Consider the following 15297-nt stretch of genomic DNA (forward strand, 5'->3'; position numbering starts at 1 on the left):
ATCTTTATCTAATTCTGTAAGTGATAAATTCAGGGAAAATCCAGCTAAAAAGCCCAAATCACTTATTAGGGGGTTTACATTTTATATTAGACATGCTTATACTTTTTATTGTTTTTTATATTTTTGTTTCCATATTATTAAATATCTCTTCTTTTGAGAGACACATTTCCAAATCTTGTCTGGTGAAAAGCCATCATTAAGGGAATAGCATCATTAGGATTTAATGTGAATGACTTCTGATTTCATGGATGTGGTTAGTCTCAGTGATATAGTCTGCAATGTTGCTATGACTTAGGAGGCAGTCTTTGGGAGTTTCTGTGGTTTAAGAATTCAACCCTTTGCAGCCAAGCTAATGATAAGTCTCCTTACACTTACCTAAGCTCTTCTTTAGATGGTATAGTCTGTTGCTAGGCCCATTTCTGAAACCTTTCCATATTGGTAGAACTTGCTTGAGCTTGTGCTCCACTTGCAAAAAGTTTTGAGAACTCAGGGGCCTTTACACTGTGATTTTAATAGAAGGTAAGGAACTTACCACAGGGAAAAAGAAAAAGGAGAAGATGGCAGCAAAAAAGCACAGAGCTGGTCCTCTGAGTATAATATTTAAAATATGCTGCTTGTAGAAGGCCTTGTTGTCTGACTGTTGGATCTGGCGATTCAGTAAGTATGGGTAATGGAACCCATAGGTCACAATTGCTGCCTATGAGGGAGAAGAAATCAGTGTTAGCATAGGTAACCAGCATGAACAGTCTGATACACACAAAATGCGAAAAAGAAATATGGGCTGCACTAGTTCCTTGAACATGAAGCTGTTAGGGAAAAATATTGTCTTCTGAAAGTCACTGTTGGAGTGACTGATAGGAAGGTGACCTGGATGTGGATCTTGATGTTTTAGTTCTGTAGTCACTACTAAGTTATGAAAGCTATGAATTCAGGCTATTCAGCAATGGAATGTTTTTTGTTTTAAAACCAGCCCAGCCAAGTTTGGAAAGGTTCATCATCAGAATGCTGGCCTCCAGATGATAAGATTTTTTTTGGCCATATCAATTCATGAAGTCTTGAGCTAAACTACAGAAAACTGGATTATAATCTATGGCAGTGGAAGGAATGCCCACTCACACTGATAATCTTTTAAAGTACTGAAGAAAATGGGAATGTTTAAGAAACAAATAGGATTTTTATTTTTGAATTTATTATAAGCTTAATATTGAACATCATTTACCTACTATGTGCCAGTAACTGTGTTAAACTCAAGGAGCTCAGTTTACTAAAGAAGACAATAGGCAAGCATGCATACAAATAGGCCATATAGTCCAACAGAACTAATTAAATTTGCCTTGTAACTGTCATGTTTAATTAATTTAATTTAGATACTAATTTAAGTCTCCACCAGTTTCTTCCTCTATTGATTCCCATTCACTTTTCTTCTTGTATGGTTACTCTGAATACTCAGTTCTCCCTCTTCTCCTTCCTCTCTCTCTCTTTCTCTCTCTCTCTCTAGACTTAGCATTAATTCTAAATAAATTCTTCCCAGGGTCACACAGCTAGGATGTGTTAAGTGTCTGAATTTGGGTCCTCCCGACTTTGGGGCCATGCTATCAAACTGCCCCCTGTCCCAATTCTTTATATTTCTTACATTTGTAAGTCCTAATTGCACTATAATGTTCAATTACATTATTGTGCCAACAATTGAACCATTCTCCTGTAGGACATTTGAATTGTTTCAAATTTCTTGTAAATAGAAATAATGTTGCCTAGAAAACTTTTGAGAGGATATCTTTAAAAAAAAAAATACTTTCAGGGTCAACTTCACTTGAAGGCCAGGATTTCAAGGTGATTTCTTAACAGAATTATTGGTTCAAAGAACATGATTACTTTTCCCACTCTTTATTGAAAAGAGATGCAGCAAAGTTTGCAATGCCACAAGAATTGAATAGGTTTACCTATCTAAATAACCCCTTACCCCCAACTCCAATAGTACTGAGTTTCACTGATTTTTAATTATGACAACTTCATGGATGGGATAACTTAGGTTTTGCCTGGGACTTGAAATTTAAAGGTAATTTCAGTATTTCTGTTCCTTCAGCCAGAATTCATACTCCTCTGTTATCTCCCACAAATCATATTTTGCCCTAAAGTCTGGGGTAGAGTGAAGAAGAGGAGAAATAATATGGAGCTTCTAATGATCATTATACTCTTCTCTCATTAGGAAAATACCAGGATGTGGCCAACACGTACTCAACACAGGACAAACACTATCTGAGACACAGGTATGCCTTTTGCTCCTTTTACACTTTGTCATGACTTTGAGACTGAGAGCTTCTGGGAGTTGGGAGAACATACAACTGGCAGCCATATGGTCTGACCTTGGAATATTAGCATGAGGACTGAGGCCAAAATGGCAGCCTCAGGGGCTTGTGTGCAAGGACACATCAGTCTCAGAAGGGAATGGGAACTACTACAGAGAAGCAAAATCTGGGTCAGGGCCCAAACAGGCAGCTTCTAAAAATGTTACTAGCTAGAGAAGTCTGGGAAATGGATCTGTCTTCTGGTATTCCTGGTTTTTTTTTTGGTGATTTTTGCTGTTCTGATCTGAAACTTGGAATTGGATTCTAGACATTAATAACCGTTGTCCTCATCCCTCTCCCATGTTCTCTGCATATGAGGGGCTCTGGCTACAGATAGGTTGGAATATTCACATAGCAACACTGAAGACCTCTGTCTTGCATCTTTGCTATGTTAAATATACTGCTTGGCTAGAGAAAGTTTACTGATTATAAATATAGAGGGTTACTGACCAAGAAGGTAAAATTCTAGATGTAGAGAGAATATGGAAATAGTGAGCCAGATATTTTTCTATAAACTTCCAATAATTTGGACCACATTTCATCATCCCCTAATCATATTTAGAATCTGACCAGGGTGGCTTTGTGACCATCAGGCCATTTGATGCTGGAAAGCTTTTCTTTTTGTGTCATAGGCTATGGTAAAAATCACTTTACTGATGGTTTTAGTGCCACTTGGTGGACAAATTAAATATTACACTTTCTTACTTGGTAAATATACATAGCTTACCTTCCTATAAGTTTAAAGAAGGCAGTACACAAGCCAATGCAGGCTACCCACAGTGAGTAGCATCCCAAATGACAAGTAGCCTAATCCAACATCACATAAAAACAATTGAATTAGAGTGTACTTAATAAGAATAATTAAAGTAGGAGACAATCAGATGTCTTGGGATCTCTTCTCAAATAAAGAAGGTAATTTTGGTAGTATTGTCACTTTCACTAAATTAATCCAGTTTATTCACAAATACTAACAATCTGCAATTATTTAGGTCACCTTTTATTCCGGTCATCATGATTTAATAATTGTCTTTAGACAAGGAGGCTTATGCATTTATTTCTGTGTGGGTAAATATCCCAATATTTGACATTTTTCCGAAGTAGGTTTTGTTTTCTTGATCTTTATTGCTAGTAGATAAAAACTGAAAACTTTTGTTGTGTTGATTTTGTACTCTCTAATTTTGTAGAATTCATTTATTGTCTCCATTAATTTACAGGTTGAGATAGTTGAATATTCTAGATAAACTCTCAGTAAAAATGATATTTTTACCTCTTCTTTTTAATGTTATTAATATTCCCTCTCCCTATCCCATCTTATTACAATACTAGTAAAAGTGGCCACCCTTAGACCATACCTGTATTTAATTGTGAATGTTTCTCTAATGTATACTGCATTGTGTTGATTTAAGGTCGATACTCTTGATTCAGTTGAAGAAAGATTCCTTTATAACTACTCTTTAAAATCATGAATTAACATTAGCTTTTATTAAGAATATTTCTTGTCAAACAGTATGGCAAATTTATACATATTTTAAAAATCATCTATTTTCTTTAAATTTTCTAGTTTATTATTTATCAATTCAAATATTCTTTCATTTTCTAATTTATTTCTGCTCTTAATTTTTGAAACTTTCCTTTGACCATTTTGTTCCTTTTTTGTTAATATAATTTTTTGCACAAATATTTTCTGTGAACAATATATTTATTCATCTTGTTTATTAATCAGTTCTGTAACTATTTTAATAATGGACTCACATTTATTTTTTACAAATAATAACTTTGCTTTCCATTATTTTATTCTTGTTATTGTTGCCCTGAGGTAGCAAAATCTATCTTAGTCTTCTATAACTATTTCAATTAGTCAAACTAATAAATAAAACATTTTATATTTCTGTTTTTAAACTTTAATTCATATATTTCCCCGAGGTTTAACCCACTTTCAAGTATAGACAGAGAAATATTACCTATGGGATTGTCATTTCCTTTCCCTATGTGTGTAAATGTTCCTTTTCTATGTGGGTAAATATGCCAGTTTTTAAAATTTTTTTGTTATTATAAGTGGGTTTTTATGTTTTCTTGATATTTATTGCAAGTGGATAAGAATTGAAAATTTTTTGTTACTAACGTTTTTCTTTTGTGTAAAATAACTTTTTATGAGTAAATAGATAGTGAGGGGGTCCTTATCTTTTTGTATTAAAAATAATATTTATTTTTATCTGATCTCTAATTTATTCATTTATTTATGTTTGGCAATTGGGATTAAATGACTTGCTCAGGATCACACAGCCAGTAAATGTGAAGTGTCTGAGACCCTATTTGAATTTAGGTTCCCCTGACTTCAGTGCTGGTGCTCTATCCACTGTACCACCTAGCTGCTCTAATTTAATTTTAATCTTCCCTACTTTACCAAATGAGGTTTTGGGAGTTACTGATATGTGGAAATCATGCCAGGTATACCCTTATTGGGACCCTGAATCTCAGGGACCCTTTCTTGGTTCCACCCTGAATTTATCTAGGCCCCAGGTATTCATTTGTTATCTTTTGCTTTAATAACTAACACCATATTGGAATTATCTTCCTTTAGTGGACTGAGGGATAATGCATACAAGCTAAAGATAATGCAGCAATAATATAGTCCTGTTTGCTAGGCATAGAATTCTAGAATCTCAGAGCTTAAAGTAATTTTAGATAGGACCTTGTCCATCTCATTCTAAAAGCAAGAATCTCCTCCACAATGTCACTGACACATGGCTCATCTGCTCTCTACTAACGATTAGGAGCATGGAACTCACTACTTCCTGAAGCTGTTGGTTCAACTTTATGTCAGGTCTGATTGTTAAGAAGTTAGAAACAAAAGTGGAGGCAAGATGAAGAAGGTGAGGAAAATAATCTAGATAAGCAAGACATTGTAGCAAACGAGTAAAGAATCCTAGCGTTGGTAAGTCTGAGAATATGTACTAGTTGGAGAAAGATTTATTATTTGATTAATCACTGAGAAAATTGGAAAATAAATTGGCAAAAATTAGGTTTAAACAAGCATATTACACCATACACCCATTCTCTCTTTGTCTTCTGTTTGGTCTCTTTCAATGAATATTTAGGCCCTCAGTAGCATAACATCTGACTTTTACAAGAAAGGTTCTATATTGATGGTGGTAGTGAGGTTTCCAGCTGGAAAGAGAGATGTAAAAAAAAGAAAATTACCAACAAAACTTAAAAAAAAAGTCATTTGAATTAACTGTACCTGACTGAGGCCAATGGCGATGACACAAATACAAAACAGGAAAATGCCCAGAGGCACATCAGGAAAGGAAGCCATTAAGGAAAACTACAAAGGAAAATTCAAATGTTAAGCACTTCACTGAGACACCCTTTGTTAAGAAAAGTTATGAAATTAGAAATTAACAATGCTCTCCCACCTTGAACTTTAAATTCCTCTACAATAAAATGCAAAAATAGAAGGGAACATTGAAGAATATCAATTTCCAAAGTGAAATGCCTTTGGACTCCTAAGCATGGGGCAAAACTGATGTTCATTAGTACAGGCCTAAAGTATATATATCTGAGAAAGGAAGAAAGGCAGGAAGGAAGGAAAAGGAAATTGAGAGGAGGGGAAGAGATAGAAGAAAGTAAAAGGAGACAATGGGAAGGAAGAAAAAAGGGGGGAAGGGAGAAGAGATCAAAATTGGGGGGGGGGGGAAGAGGAAGGAAAAAGTCTGGTGGAAAAAGATGAGCAAAAGACTATCATTAGCTTTCAGGGTCCCAAGAGCATGATTGCCTGCCATGATATAGCTAGCTGATCCTTTTATTCCAGGGAGGATTTATTTCAAACTGATAAGTATCCATCTTTAAAAATCTTTGGGAAAAAGATAATTCCAATTGACTTAGATGGAAAGTGCCATTAGCATCCAGAAAGAGAACTATAGAAATTGAATGTGGATTGAAAGATAGCATTTTCACCTTTTTTTATTAGTGTTTGTTTGCTTGTTTTTTTTCTTATTTGTTTTCCCCTTTTGGTCTGTTTTTCTTGCACAATGTGACAAATGTGGAAATATGTTTAAAAGGACTGTACTTGTATAATTTGTATCAGATTGCATGTTGAGGAAAAGGGAGGCAAGAAAGGGAGGGAAAAAACTGGAATACAAAATCTTACAAAATGAACATCTGTGATGACTACGCTAGCACCCAGGACACTCCAGAATCAGCCAGAGTCAGGATAAGCAAAAGTCCTTAGTCTTTACTCTTGGTTTTTAGGGATAGAAGTGAACAGGATGGAAGCAGAATCTCCACAACCACCTTCTTCCTCATCTACTGCTAAAGTGACCTTGGCTCATCTTACTCCATCCCCTAGTTCCTTCCACAATCCTCTGTATACACCAATCATTGAGCCAGCATGGGATAGTGGGAAGGACCATTTTCCAAGCATATGCCCATAGAGTATTGTCCAATCAGTAATTAGCCCTAAGTGCTTGAACTGACCTCAATGCATTAACTCAAGAGTTTCAGTCCTCTACAAACACTGAAATCTTTATATGTATTTGGAAAATACTATTGAGAAAAAAAAGTCTTTGGGAAGGTTTAGAAATATGAGGATGTGTTTTACAATAGGCATTTGAAGTTTTAGTTCAGGTTAGAGATTTATCCATGAATGTACGATTAACAATTGAAAAGTAAAACTTATTTTTGTATTCTTAGCTACTAAGGTAATTTAAAATAAATTACTTAAAATTTTTTTCATGTAAATATCTATATGTTGAAATAATTCAAAATATGACATTTAAAAATTCACCACATTATTCCTGCATACTTATATACATATTACATGGTACCCTAAGAACTTAAAAGTTCATTTTAGATCTTTATTTATCTAACAATGCTTTAACATTGTAGTGAGGCAGGTAATAGGGATCTCTATTGGGTTGCAGATCACAGATTTTTAGAATTGGAAGAGACTTTAGAAGCCACTTAATCTAACCTACAGAGTCTACAATCTACAATATCACTGACAAGTGTTTATCTAACCTCTGTTTGTACAGTTACAATAAGTGAGCTCACTACTTTTTGAGTCAACACAAACCAGAATGGGATGAGTTTCAATTGTGAGAAAGTTCTTTGTAATACTGAGCTGAAAGCTGCCTCCTGGTAATACAAACCTAGTCAGTCCTAGTTTTCTACTTTGGGGACAAATAAAACACATTTAATCCCTTTTTCAGAGGAATGATCTTCAATATACATTTTCTTCCCCATCTTCCAGCCTTCCAAACTTTTCTCTTTATGTAAAACTCCAGAGTTTGTTGGTGTTTAATAGTTTAACACTTAGTTATCCCAGGTGTGTGAGATTTGTTTCAGACTGCCAGAGGGCAGAGCCTGGGTCTACTTTTCCTTAGCCTCCACAGCAGGGAAAAGGCAAGTCAAATTAAGCACAGTAAAATTAGGAGACATTTGATGATCTATGTTTGGTATAAGAGGCATCTGAAGTTAACTTACCGTGTATGGCAAAAAAGTAATAATCATCATGCAAGCCTGTAAAAGAAAACATGTCATTAACCATGTTGGATCAAAGAGATATTCTGGTACATCCCCATTAGTGTTTCTCTTTCCAGCTATAGTATATGTAAGAATAATGGAAGATCAGTGACCCCACAAGCCTGTTTTGGGGTGAAGGCAGGGCAGAGAAAAACCATCTTGGATCCTATTTTTTTTAAAGTACACAAGGAATTCTCCTTTCTTCTCAAAGTCATAGAACTCTGTCTTGGCCCTCAGTAATTTTATCAATCATCTGGATTAAGATACAGAGGACCTATTATTTTTAGATGAAATTAAATTATGAAAGATATTTCCATGTTAAATAGAAGAATCAGGATCCAAAAATATCTTAACAGGTTAATATGCTGAGCTAACAAGAGAAAGTTTGATTAAAAAAAAAAAAAGGTTAGCTTATAGTTGAGTTAAAAAAATAAACTTCCTAAAGTAGAAGATGGGGAAGGTATTGCTAGATAGGGTTTTAGTAGAAGATTAATTCCATCAATTAATCATATCATATCATAAAAAGCTCATATATTTTTTGCATTAAGAGAAACATGGAGGGGCAGCTAGGTGGAGCAGTGGTTAGAACACCAGCCTTGAAGTCAGGAGGACCTGAATTCAAATCTGATCTCAGACACTTAACACTTCCTGGCTGTGTGTGACCCTGGGCAAGTCACTTAATTCCAATTGCCTCAGCAAAAAAAAAAAAAAAAGAGAGAGAGAGAGAGAGAGAGAGAGAGAGAGAGAGAGAGAGAGAGAGAAAGAGAGAGAAAAAGAGAGAGAAAGAGAGAAAGAGAGAGAGAGAGAGAAAGAGAGAGAGAGAGAGAGAGAGAAAGAGAGAGAAAAAGAGAGAGAGAGAGAGAGAGAGAGAGAAAGAGACACGGAGATGTGATAACTCCACTGACCTGTGCCCTGGTTGGGCTATAAGTGGAGCACAGTTAGGGCCACCACAATTTTGGAAGCACAAGAATAATTAAAGGAGAGCAATGAGGAGGAAGGCAAATCGTGTCTTGTGAGAATTAACTGAAGTAAAGGGATGCTTTACATTTAGAAGAGAAGACCCGGGGGATACATAATAGCTATCTAAAGTACTTGAAGGCATATAATGTGGAAGAAAGATGAGACACATTTTGTATGACCTAGGAGTGATAAGTAGAAAGTGAAAAGAGATAGATGAGAGCATGGAAAGAATGTCAAATTTTATTTGGGGGGAATCACTCTACTACATCTCCCCTTTATTTCAAGTTTGACTTAAAAGAAATTATAGAGCTTGGCATGCTAGAGACCTACATAATTTACAGCTCATACTGACTTAACTTAATTGCAATTATAGAATTTATCTTCTTGGCTTTCTTACATCAAACTTCATCTTTTGATAGTTCCTCAGCATGGTCTGACTTGTGTGGAGCTAACAGAGCCAGTTATTTAAAAAAAAGGTAGAAATAAAGAGTTCTCTATAACAAAATAAATTTCTGTTATGTTAGATTAGGATCAAGATAATTAGGTTAATTACCCTGGGACATGAGGAGAGGAATTATTCATCTCAACTTCACTTTTGTAAGAATCAAAATTTAAGTTTAAATTATTTCTTTTTCTTTTTGCTGAGGCAATTGGGGTTAAAGTGACTTGTTCAGGGTCACACAGCCAGAACGTATTGATTGTCTAAGGCCAGATTTGAACTCAGGTCCTCCTGACTTCAGGGCTGGTGCTCTATCTACTACACTAACTAGCTGCTCCTCAAATTATTTCTAAAAAGAAGGAAAAGAAAACTCACCAGGTTTAGCAAAGCCAAAGTATCATCTATCATTCCAATCACCTGGAATAGTCTAGAAAAAAAATGCAATTAAAAAAAGATGAAACCAAAGAAAATTAGTTAACAATGTATTCTCATATTTAATTTTATAACAACTCAGCAACATTTGTTAACAAATATCAGAGATTATTTAGAAAACTTAAAAAAAAAAATCTCCCTTCTGATTCTCTAACTTCTCAACACACTTAAGGTATTTTTTAATCTTGTCTTTTTCAGAGTATTAGTGAGATGATATTTACTTGTTGCTAATAATAAAACCTGACAATCCTGTGAGGTAGTATAGGTGTCAATATGACCATTTTACAGATGAGGAAATAAAAGTCCAGAGGTTTAATGCCTTGTCAAAAAATGTATCAATGGCAGCCAGAAGGAGAACCTGGCCATCTGATTTGACTTCCTAGAGACCAGATAATGGTGACAGACATAGTCAGAAAGAGCTGCCACACCAACACTTCTGGAGTTTGTAGCAACTCAAAAACAAAACTCAAAGCTATTTCTAGAGTCAAGTTCCCTGGCCGGTGGTCTTTTTCCCCAGGATGGTTTCTTTCCAAGCACCTTGTGCGCTGCTCTCCAGATTTCTGGGCACTGGCAGCCCTGCCTAAGGACTCTCTCTGAGGCAGACCACATTGTTTATAGCAGGGCTCTGAAGGGTCTCCTCATCTGAGAAAGGCAGCAGGTCAAGGAGCCCCGGGACTGTAGGGTGGGCATCTCAGTGGCTAGGTCACAGTACCATATATCTTGGCTTGGAAGGGTCTCAGATCTAGGTCAATTTCCTATTTTACAGATGAAGAAACTGAGGTACCGAGCAGTTACTCACCGTTAGGCATACAAGGCAGTAAGCTAAAGAATTATGATTTGAGCTCAGGTCCTCTGACCCAGCATTCTTTCCACTATACTACACAGACTGAAGGAGAAAAGATAGAAAATCCAGGGCTTGTAGAACCAAGCTGGAGAGGGGATGAGCAATGTAGGGAAGGGAAGGAGGAAGAGGAATCTCATTGGCGTATGAAGGGGAGCAGAGAGACTGAGAGGGTGAGGAAAGTGGGAAAAGAATGGGGTTCTAAGAGGTGAAAGGCAAGCTAGGGAAAGACTAGAAACATGGTGGAGAAGCCAGAGATAAAGGGGAGCCAACTGGGGGAAGAGGCAGCGGGGTCCTGGTCAAAGCCCATTTAGATGGTGCAGTTGTTTCTAAGAGCCAACCTGGAAACTGTTAGATCTGGCTCCCAGGATCATCCGAAGCAAGCTGGTCTAAAAGGTAATAATACTCCTAGGATTTTCTAAAAAGTGCCATCGTAACTCAGATAGCTCTGGAACCTAAGATTAGCAGCCCCTCAAACCGGGTCTGATCTCTTGTCTCCAGAACTAAGTTGTAACTAAACTGGCCTTTGTAACTGACCACAGAAACATGACCTTGGGTGAGATAGTAAAAAAAAAGCCATACATAGAAATCCTGGAGCCCATTTGGCCAGAGTGGCTAAGATTAATCCCTGGGAATCTCATCTTTGTCTGTTGCTCAGATGCTCTGAGATTGACTCTAATTCTAAGGAATTCAGATTTGCAGATGAAAACTTTGATTTATAAATGATATATAATTTTTTTTATTATTATAGCTTTTTATTGACCAAACATATGCATGGGTAATTTTTCAACACTGACCCTTGCAAAACCTCCTGTTCCAACTTTCCCCCTCCTTCTCTACCCCTTCCCCTAGATGGCAGGTAGTCCCATACATGTTAAATATGTTAAAGTATATGTTAAATACAATATATGTGTGCGTATTTATACAGTTATCTTGTTACACAAGAAAAATCAGATTTAGAAAGAAGTTGTAAAAATAACCTGGGAATAAAAACAAGAATGTAAGCAAACAACAGAAAGAGTGTAAATGCTATGTTGTGGTTCACATTATAAATGACATTTTTAGATCATTACAGAAATCTTAGAAAATGCATAAAAATCGGATGCTTTCTGAAGTAGAGTCCTATTTTCATATTGAAATTCCATTATCCTTTCAGAGGTGTCTTTATTAAAAATATAGGCCCAAAGCATTCCTTTAAGAACATAGTTAAGAAGGAAGTCAACATGCTTAAATCCTATTTATAAGCTTATACGACTATAAATGCTATACAAATAATATTGATAACCAAAACATTAATATTTCATAAATTAAATGCTGTTTTTAATCTGCCATACTAGGAACTGGTGATAAAGTATGATGACTCTTAAAAAATTAGGCTTTTTGTGGGAGTGAGGAAAGGTGAGTTGATAAACAATGGTTTCATTCAGTCTACAACTAATGTATTAGATGACAAAATCTGGACAAAAAAAGATCCTGATAGGGTAGAATGTTGATCTTAAATTAAGAAGATCAAATAAATGTGAAATTCCATACTTAAATTTTTAAAAATTAACTTCAAAAGTACAGAATTAGGGAGATGGGGCTAGATATTAGTTTGTCGAAAAGGGGTTTTCAGTGGACTGCAAATTTAATGAATTAATGTTATATTAATGGGAGCCACTGAGCAAATATGATCTTAGGCATCATAAAGAGAGACACAGCTTAAAGGTGATGATGGTTCCCACTGTTCTCTCTGTCCTGGTTAGACCACAAATGTAGTATGAGTCAGATTTCTGAAGAACAATGATAAATTGGAAAGCATTTAGAAGCCAACTAGGATGGTGAAGGTTTTTAAGTCTATGCCATATAAGGATTAGTAGCAAGAAATGGAGATGGAGATAGTCTTCCTTTTGAAGTATCTAAAAGGCTGTCATCTCGAAGGGGAAATTAGATTTATAGTATCTGGTCCCAGAGGGTAAAACTAGGAACAACTGACAGAAATTATAATTAGATTAATTTTGGGCTTGTGGTTAGAAAAACCTTATTAAGAGTGGAACGGGATTTCTTGAGAGACAGTAGGCTCCATTCTCCTTGGAGGTTTTCAAGCAGAGGCTGGAGAACTATTTGGTTATTTTGTAGAAGGTTTGGGTTGGTCTACATGGTTCCTAAGGTCCTTTTACCTCTGAAATTCTGTAGTTCTCTGAAATTTTTCAGAATTTAAGAAAACCACTAGGGGAAAAAAAAAGGAAAATCATTGTGGCCATTGTAGAAAATTTTGTATGAACAAATAAAATGATTTTTAAAACATCTCTAGAAGGAAAAAAAAGAAAAAAGCTATTTTTGTTTTAGCCACTACATATGTTTTCTTGTGTGTTAACAATTTCCCTTGTGAGGATGTTTCCTTGGTACTTATGCAAATAACTAAGATACTCTTTGGTAATTTATTAAGCAAGGCAAAATACTCAGTTTCATTTCTCCCTTTATAACTGGGAATATGGAAGTGGTTGTCATGTTTCACTATGACTTGTTCTTCTGGATCTATGCCAGAATACTGGGGTCATTGTGCAATGGTCATTGAAAATGACGAGGCTTAGCATAATGCTTGGCATGTAGTAAGTGCTTAATAAATGCTTACAACAATATGCACTGTGTAGGATGGGGGCAAGTTATTGTTACTGCTGTGAAGCTGTGGAATGTTAGTAGATGTCTTCTTTATAAGTTTATTATAAGTTATTTGCTAATTTGTTCCCTCTATGATGTAGAAAAGGGTATATGATAACCTGTCAGATTATACTTGAATTCTTACACAGAAGAATCCCAATATGTACTTATTAACTTAACTTCCATTGTTGCTGCAAAGAAATGACTTATTGTAGCAAGTTAGCAAAATCTGCTTGTTCTTTTAGATTTTGGACATTTAAAAAAACACTTGCCATTTTGCATACCTTATGTGTGCTGCCCAAGCCACAGTTACTATTAAAAATGTCATCAGGTAAACTGCAATTTTAGTTGCTAGAAGTTTTTGTATACTTTTGTCAAACCGCTGAAATGAAAGACAGTATTATCAGTAGAAGAATCTGGCATGCATCTGGTATTTACTAATCTACAAATGATACAACTCTTCAATCATACAAGAATGGCAACACAATCCATTTTCTAAGATTTAGGGTAGCAGCACACCTGACTGAAGATGCATTTTATTCTATCTCTATATTAACCTTAACCCTTTGGTTTCCCGTTTATTTCCTACGCTATGGCCAGGTCCCAGCTCATCTGCATTTTTTCCAAAGAACAGGGAGATAATAGATAAAACACTCAACGCTTTCTTCTCCAAAATTAACTTATGGCTACACAAAACCCCACTACACTAAAATGCATACATTTGTAGTTTTAAATTACTTTTTTCCTGATACTAGTTCTAGGCAGCAGACAGTAGGTTCTCAGTAAGCAGAATTGAGTTAAATTGAATTCGCAAGTTGCTGGAGAGGCTGTTTTATCTTCAAAAAGCAGGTAGCTGGATACTCAGCTATAAAAGAGGCTGGGAAGAGAAGAATAATTGTAAGCTAGCAGCTAACTGTTGTTAATCTCTAAATTTTAACTTCATCCAATAGTTGCATCTTTCTCTTTCAGCAAACTTGAGGAAAATCACAACTAGTGGGCTTAATTCATTTCCCCAGCCCTTTCTCTGAAGTATAAATAGGTAGTGAAATGACCTCAAATTTGGAGCACAGAATAGGAGAGGAAGAAAGATCTGTTCAAAACAGTAAATGTCATTACTGCATGGGAAACTTGAAAGATGACAGCATAACTGAGAATAACATAAAAAGAGTTCTATTTAAGATACTTGGGGTCAACAAATTACATTATTAGGCAACCATGTGTATTGAACCAGATTAGACTAATTCAGTTAAATGATGATTTATCTTTGCTTAGAAAATAAATCCTATTGCTAAGGACCTGAAATGAGTTAAATTGAACCAAACTTTATTAAGTGGCATTTTTTACTCTATGTATCTAAGAATGGAGAAATAAAATGCATTTTTTTCCTAGCATCCCTCACCCATCCCAGAGAGGCACTTTAGGTAACATTTTTTTTTTAAACAGAAAAGGGAAGAGTAGATAAACAAGACTGATTAATCTTAAAAAAAAAAAAAAAATCTGAAAAGCCCAGATCCTTGGACCTCCTAGTTCAGCAAAGGAGAGAAGTGGGGAATATTTCCTCTAGTCTCTTCTTAGAGACCATGCTTTGTAATTTTGCAACATTCCCTTTTACTTCTTTTGTGGTTCTTTCTATTTGCATTGTAGTCATTGTGTATATTGGGTTTTTGGTAAATACTTAATTCATTATTAGTTCAAGTCTTTCCATACTTAGTAGGCATCATATTTGTCATTTCTTTCAGCACAGTAATAATCTATTACATTCATGGACCAAAATTTCTTTAGCTATTCCTCAATTAATGGTCATCTCCTTTGTTTCCAATTTTTTGCCACTACAAAAATAAATTTATATGATAAATATCAATAATTATATTACAAATAATGTAAATTTAAGTCCACATTTAAATCTATAAATCTAAAATACATAAAAAATACTCTTAGATTATTAGTGTTTTAAATCTTATTACCTAAGCTTCAAAAATAGAATCTAGTAGTTGCATTTCTGTGAATGTTTTTCCAAATTCTAAATTCCATCTACATATAGAGATAATTACCTAGATAACAAAATGATCATAGGCATTTCTTTTATCCAACTTGTCTTAGTGTGGTTATAGTCTTTC

The 15297-nt window shown here is 35.3% G+C and overlaps 1 protein-coding gene across 3 annotated transcripts in view; it reads right to left on the reverse strand.

The window, feature by feature from the left end:
• The window catches only part of TMEM175 (transmembrane protein 175), a 38722-nt gene that overhangs the window by 14584 nt on the left and 8841 nt on the right, over window positions 1-15297 (reverse strand). For 2 of the 3 annotated variants that reach the window (XM_051966108.1, XM_051966109.1), the window contains exons 4-8: window positions 13465-13562; window positions 9643-9694; window positions 7830-7865; window positions 5587-5670; window positions 533-697 (exon numbers count right to left, since the gene is read on the reverse strand). In XM_051966108.1, coding sequence (XP_051822068.1) covers window positions 533-697; window positions 5587-5670; window positions 7830-7865; window positions 9643-9694; window positions 13465-13562 — 435 coding nt within the window. The remainder of the gene's footprint in view (window positions 1-532; window positions 698-5586; window positions 5671-7829; window positions 7866-9642; window positions 9695-13464; window positions 13563-15297) is intronic. The other variant, XM_051966110.1, reaches the window with a different exon arrangement.

The sequence above is a fragment of the Antechinus flavipes genome, chromosome 6, assembly GCF_016432865.1.
Source record: "Antechinus flavipes isolate AdamAnt ecotype Samford, QLD, Australia chromosome 6, AdamAnt_v2, whole genome shotgun sequence".
NCBI classification, from domain to species: Eukaryota; Metazoa; Chordata; class Mammalia; order Dasyuromorphia; family Dasyuridae; genus Antechinus; species Antechinus flavipes.